The sequence below is a fragment of the Oratosquilla oratoria genome, chromosome 11 (assembly GCF_046742065.1).
Source record: "Oratosquilla oratoria isolate Oo_2021 chromosome 11, ASM4674206v1, whole genome shotgun sequence".
NCBI lineage: Eukaryota > Metazoa > Arthropoda > Malacostraca > Stomatopoda > Squillidae > Oratosquilla > Oratosquilla oratoria.
The window spans coordinates 13,255,523-13,260,522 of NC_134787.1; the positions used below are offsets into that span (position 1 = coordinate 13,255,523).

At 39.2% G+C, this 5,000-nt stretch overlaps 1 protein-coding gene across 1 annotated transcript in view; it reads right to left on the reverse strand.

Moving 5' to 3' along the window:
- The window catches only part of LOC143029595 (uncharacterized), a 55,566-nt gene that overhangs the window by 10,901 nt on the left and 39,665 nt on the right, over nt 1-5,000 (reverse strand). The window contains exons 8-9 of the mRNA XM_076192299.1: nt 3,398-3,520; nt 2,182-2,271 (exon numbers count right to left, since the gene is read on the reverse strand). Coding sequence (XP_076048414.1) covers nt 2,182-2,271; nt 3,398-3,520 — 213 coding nt within the window. The remainder of the gene's footprint in view (nt 1-2,181; nt 2,272-3,397; nt 3,521-5,000) is intronic.

Below are 5,000 nucleotides of genomic sequence, written 5' to 3' on the forward strand. Positions count from 1 at the left end.
CAGTTGGTAGACCAGTTGACCACTGAGCAGAGATCGCCAGTTCAAAACTCGCTAAGCGCAGATGTTTCCAGGCGTTGATCGCTTAAGATGACCCACTTGCTGTTCGTGCACCTTAACTTTCCTTGTGACTTCGTGCCTTTAGAAGTGCGATGGGCTCTGTGACATTTTACGACAGGATATGACTAAAAATAACAAAACACTTTTCTTTACTTAAATGCCAAAATCCAACTCCATCGGTGACTTTAAAGTAGCCTACTGAGCGACTTCAGCGCCAACTTAAAGGAATTTTTAAATTTACGAAGTACGTGTTAACTGTGAACAATGTTCTAGTGGTGAGTCGATTCCGATTTTTCCGTCTAACATCTTCCAGTGACTTGTCGTAGAAGTCGTAGCAGATAGAGCAAAGGTAAAGACCTTGATCACAGCTAAGTGGCTCTTGGTGAGGCTTCAGTAATAAAAATGAACAAGATATCAAAAGAAGAAAACAAAATGCCAAGGAAGAACACATATAAAAAAAATCACTTAATATACTGCTTAGCAAAACAGTATGCGAAACTACTGACACTAGAACAGACAACAGAACATTAGATACTAAATTTGGGTTGCAATACACAAAACGCTTTAGATTATATATAAGGCCATTGCACATAAAGCTTAGGACATCCTACTAACGTGCATTTATTATAATCCTTAGACGACATGATAAGGTAAACTAAATCCGTGAATTGTTGGCTACACAATGCAGAAGTGTAAAAGTATATGTACGAGTACAAATACCTACAGGACCCTTCATAACCCTGGCGCTCTATCAATATTACACTCCGTTTTATTCAGTGACGATACTCGGCTGAACAATGAATTCGTCTGTCGTTTGCAGTAGCAAAGTGTACAGTCTCAGGGGAGAAGTCTTTGCTGAAAGGGAATATACGTGTCGAACATGTCAGGATGCTTGTTTTGATAAGCTCCTCCTTTTAATATTCAACCAGTTTATGAGCTACGGCTCTTGCCGTAGATCTAAATAATTTTTTACAGGTCTTCTATTAAGCATACACGCCATTCTTCACAACCAGTTTCGTAAAAAGTTGTTATTGTAAGCTTAAGGATATTGTTTTTACAACCCCGATATTACACAAGTATGTATCGTTCTTCACAGTCAGTTTGAACCATTGTTCTTGTCTTAGACCTAAAGGACTTTCTTGAGCACGACAGGTATATCTTCAGAAATGAATTTGTAGTTTAGATTTGACCAAATTGTGATCAAGACCAATGTTTTCTTCAACTGTTATTTGATCATAATTATATGGCCCCAAATCAATCGTTCTATTTCCGTGCGTTGTAGCTCTCTTTATACATCAAATTTAGTCATTGTAACTAAGAAATGTTCTTACATGGCTGTCTGCTTTGCCGTGTTCCAATGGTGTTCAGAAAATATTAGCAAAACTGAAATCTCCTATTACCATATGCATCAGATATACTGATTTCAAATATATAAGTAGGTTGAACATTTTTAGAAGCTGTGCCAAGGGATTCGAACCCTGACCTGTGCGTATATAATCACGAAGTCAAGACGCTAGCGACTGAGCTACGTGCCATGGTTCAAAAGACTTGTACAGTCCTTTTGAACCATCGCACGTAGCTCAGTCGCTAGCGTCTTGACTTCGCACAGGTCAGGGTTTCGAATCCCTTGGCAGAGCTTCTAAAAATGCTCAATCTGTCTTTAACATAAACATATAAGTAGGTCTTTTCTATCACGTCTAGATTTTGTGTAAGATGCAAATCACTTTTAGTAAATTAACCCGGTGATGTCCGGAGTTCAAAAAAGTATAATCGCCGACCGAACTCGCCGGACGAACTCGCCGACCGAACTCACCAATCGAACTCACCAATCGAACCCGCCGACTGAACTCCTAAAAGTATTCTTATATTTTATTTTGTCCCAGTTCAATTGTTGAAAACAGAGCCGAAGTCCGGGGCGAGTAGCGCCGCAGGTCAAGCACCCGTGATGTAGACGGGACGGCGAAGCCTTTTTTTTATTATTATTATTATCATTATTATTACATGTTGCTCGTTATTTGAGCTAATTCGACATATAAACTATACTTTGAATTCTGACCTCCCCACCTTTCTTTGTAAAGCTTCGTATAGTAAGCACACAACAAACTACTTTATTTGGACACAAACCTGTATAGGCGTAGAGTCTGAACTGAGGCTGGTGAAACCTACAATATCGCTGAAGTAGATCGTAACGCACTTAAAACTCTCGGCTGGAACCTGGAAGGAAACTTTGAGTCAATAACCTCGTGGATAGTAAAGAACCTATTTCTTTTTCACCTTTGTCGTATTCCTGAAGATGTTCTGACTGAGGCGTACATATATAGGTTCGCTTTAGTAGACAAATGGAAACACAAAACTGCACTTGCATATACAAATACAAATGTATAATCATAGATGTGTGATAAAACCACCTTTGAAAATGGCTTAAATATACGAAAACGTTCGGTCACCTTTCATTTTATTTTCCAAGTGGTTTTATTACGTGTTTTTGTGATTTATTCGCATATTCATAGATGCAATGCTACATATGTATAGTTAAAATAAGTATTCTTATGAGAATGGAAACGCGCTCACCCAGCATCACACATTTCTCACATCTTATCTAGAATTTAGAATATACCATCGTTTGCATGTTCCATCCATGTTACTTAGAAATGTGCAGAAAATATCTCTATTGTTGAATCTACTTCACCTTTGCTTATTCGACAACATTCTTTTTTAAAGTTGAAAAAATAACATCGGGGAAAGGTCAAGAGAAGTGCAACTGAGGATAACAGAAATGTAAACCAATTGTTTAGGATCATAAACCCTTTCACTATAAAAGATGTTCTCTCAGCTGAATAAAATCACATGAATTCAGAACAAGTGTATACAGGATATCATGATTAGTAAAATCTGCATTAGGCAAAATGCAAGGTTAAGCTAAATCAGGCATATTTTCATCAAGATGTGGTATGTTATGTAAGTATATTATGCAACACCAAGTAGTCGTGCTGTAAGCATACGACAGAATTATTCTTAACATATAAAAATGTTTCTAAGTTCGCTCAATTTTTTTTTCTAGAATACGTAAATGCATGGCTGCCAGTCTGGTGCAGCCAGGGCTGTCAAACTTTCCAAAGCGTAAACCTTACACTAGGAAGCATGTCACCAAATGTTTTCATGTTTAAAAAATCCACTCAGAAAGGATGAAGTTTCTATTTATCGTTTACCAACGAGACACCCAGACTTCGAATATAATTTCTTGCAGAAGCCCGTTGACATGCCTTGGATTTCGGATTTCTATGAACGAAACCTAATGAATAAAGAAATAAACCATGATATTAGATCAACCTAGACACACCGTTTTCCCTCGTTTGAGCTGGACAGCCACTGGCTCGGGTAGCATTTGGTAGATGAGACGATCACACCGACGCTTCTCTCTTTTGAGTTCCACTGTCTTGTTGGTCAAAGTGTTTGCAAAAACCTGCACGTTAGAGTACATATTATTATATATCTTAACTAAACAGTTTGTAGATTATATCAGCAAGTAATTGTTATCGTTCAAATAATTCACAACTCAATAAAGTGCAGCGAATTTCACTACTGAAGCCATGTCGCCCTTTAGTAAGATAACAGGGTTTTTTTTTAATCACTGGGAATATGTGTTAATGGTAAGGACGTTCGATATTAATTAATGGAGAAATATATGTGGAATGAGGGAAACAAATAAGATACCAAATTGTGGAATGTAGAGAAAGTGTATGATTATAGGAAGGAACAAAGGGTCACACCCCAAATCGTGTGGGAAGGAATCAGAGTAAGAGTGTGTGTGTGTGTGTTTGTGTGTTTGTGTCAACTAACCATTTGTAGTCCAGAGCTGAATATAGGCCTCTCCCAAACACTCTCTGAAACACTTTAAGAATCGCACGACTGTGTTAATATCTGCCATGTCACTCATGCAACCTTTTCTATTTTGTTTCTCCACCTTCTATCTGGTCTCCTTCTTCCACGCTTCCCATCTCGCGTCGTCCAATTAGTAACATTCTTGCTCCATCTCCCACCCTCCTTTCTGGATAAATTTTCTGCCCATTCCCAGTTTTCTACAGAGAGGCCTCCTGGAGGCAATGATGGAGGTGCCGTAATTCGCCATCGTCTTTAACCAATACGAAGATGTCATCAATATACCTGACGTAGATTCGTGGCTTCTGTTGGATGGAGAAGACGTCTCACTCTATGCAACCTATAAAGAAAATGGCAAAAAGAACTCCTATGGGCAAACCCATGGCGACGCCGTCTATTTGCCGGAACATTCTGCCGTCGGGTGAAACTCAACTCGCAAATCACCGACGTATACATAATTCCGATCCTCAGAAACTTTCACCACAGTTATAAAATTATTAGAGAAGAGGACGAACAACATACGGCAGGTTCGCAAACGGGATCCCAGGTCAATGCCTAGATCCCTATTGGCCAGTCTCGACCAATCACGTTCCTCCTTTTCTCCCATTCTGTACTTTAGTTCCGCATATAAACTAGTAAGTGAAGAGATAGGTAAGCGTGTAGTGGAGTGAAAGGAGGTTTCTTCAAAGTTAATGTGGATGAAGGTGAAGCTGGGAAGGGAGATGTAGGTTTTTGTAAGTGCATGTGGGCCTGGTAGTGAGAAGAGTGTAGAGGAAAGGGAAGCTTTTTGGATGGATTTAAATGAGTGCATAGAGGGATTAGGAAAAAGGTCAATGTAGTTGTATTGGGAGACCTTAATGCTAGGGTAGGAAATGAAGCAATAGATGGAGTGATTGGGAAGTGTGGAGTTCCAGGAAAAAATCGTAGTGGAGAGTTGATGGTGGAGATGTGTCTCGAAAGAGAGTTGATGATAACAAATAGTGTTTCGGAAGAAAGTCAAGCATAAGTACACATGGGAGAGGGTGGTGGATGGAAGGATGGTAGATGGAGCGTTAATGGACTAT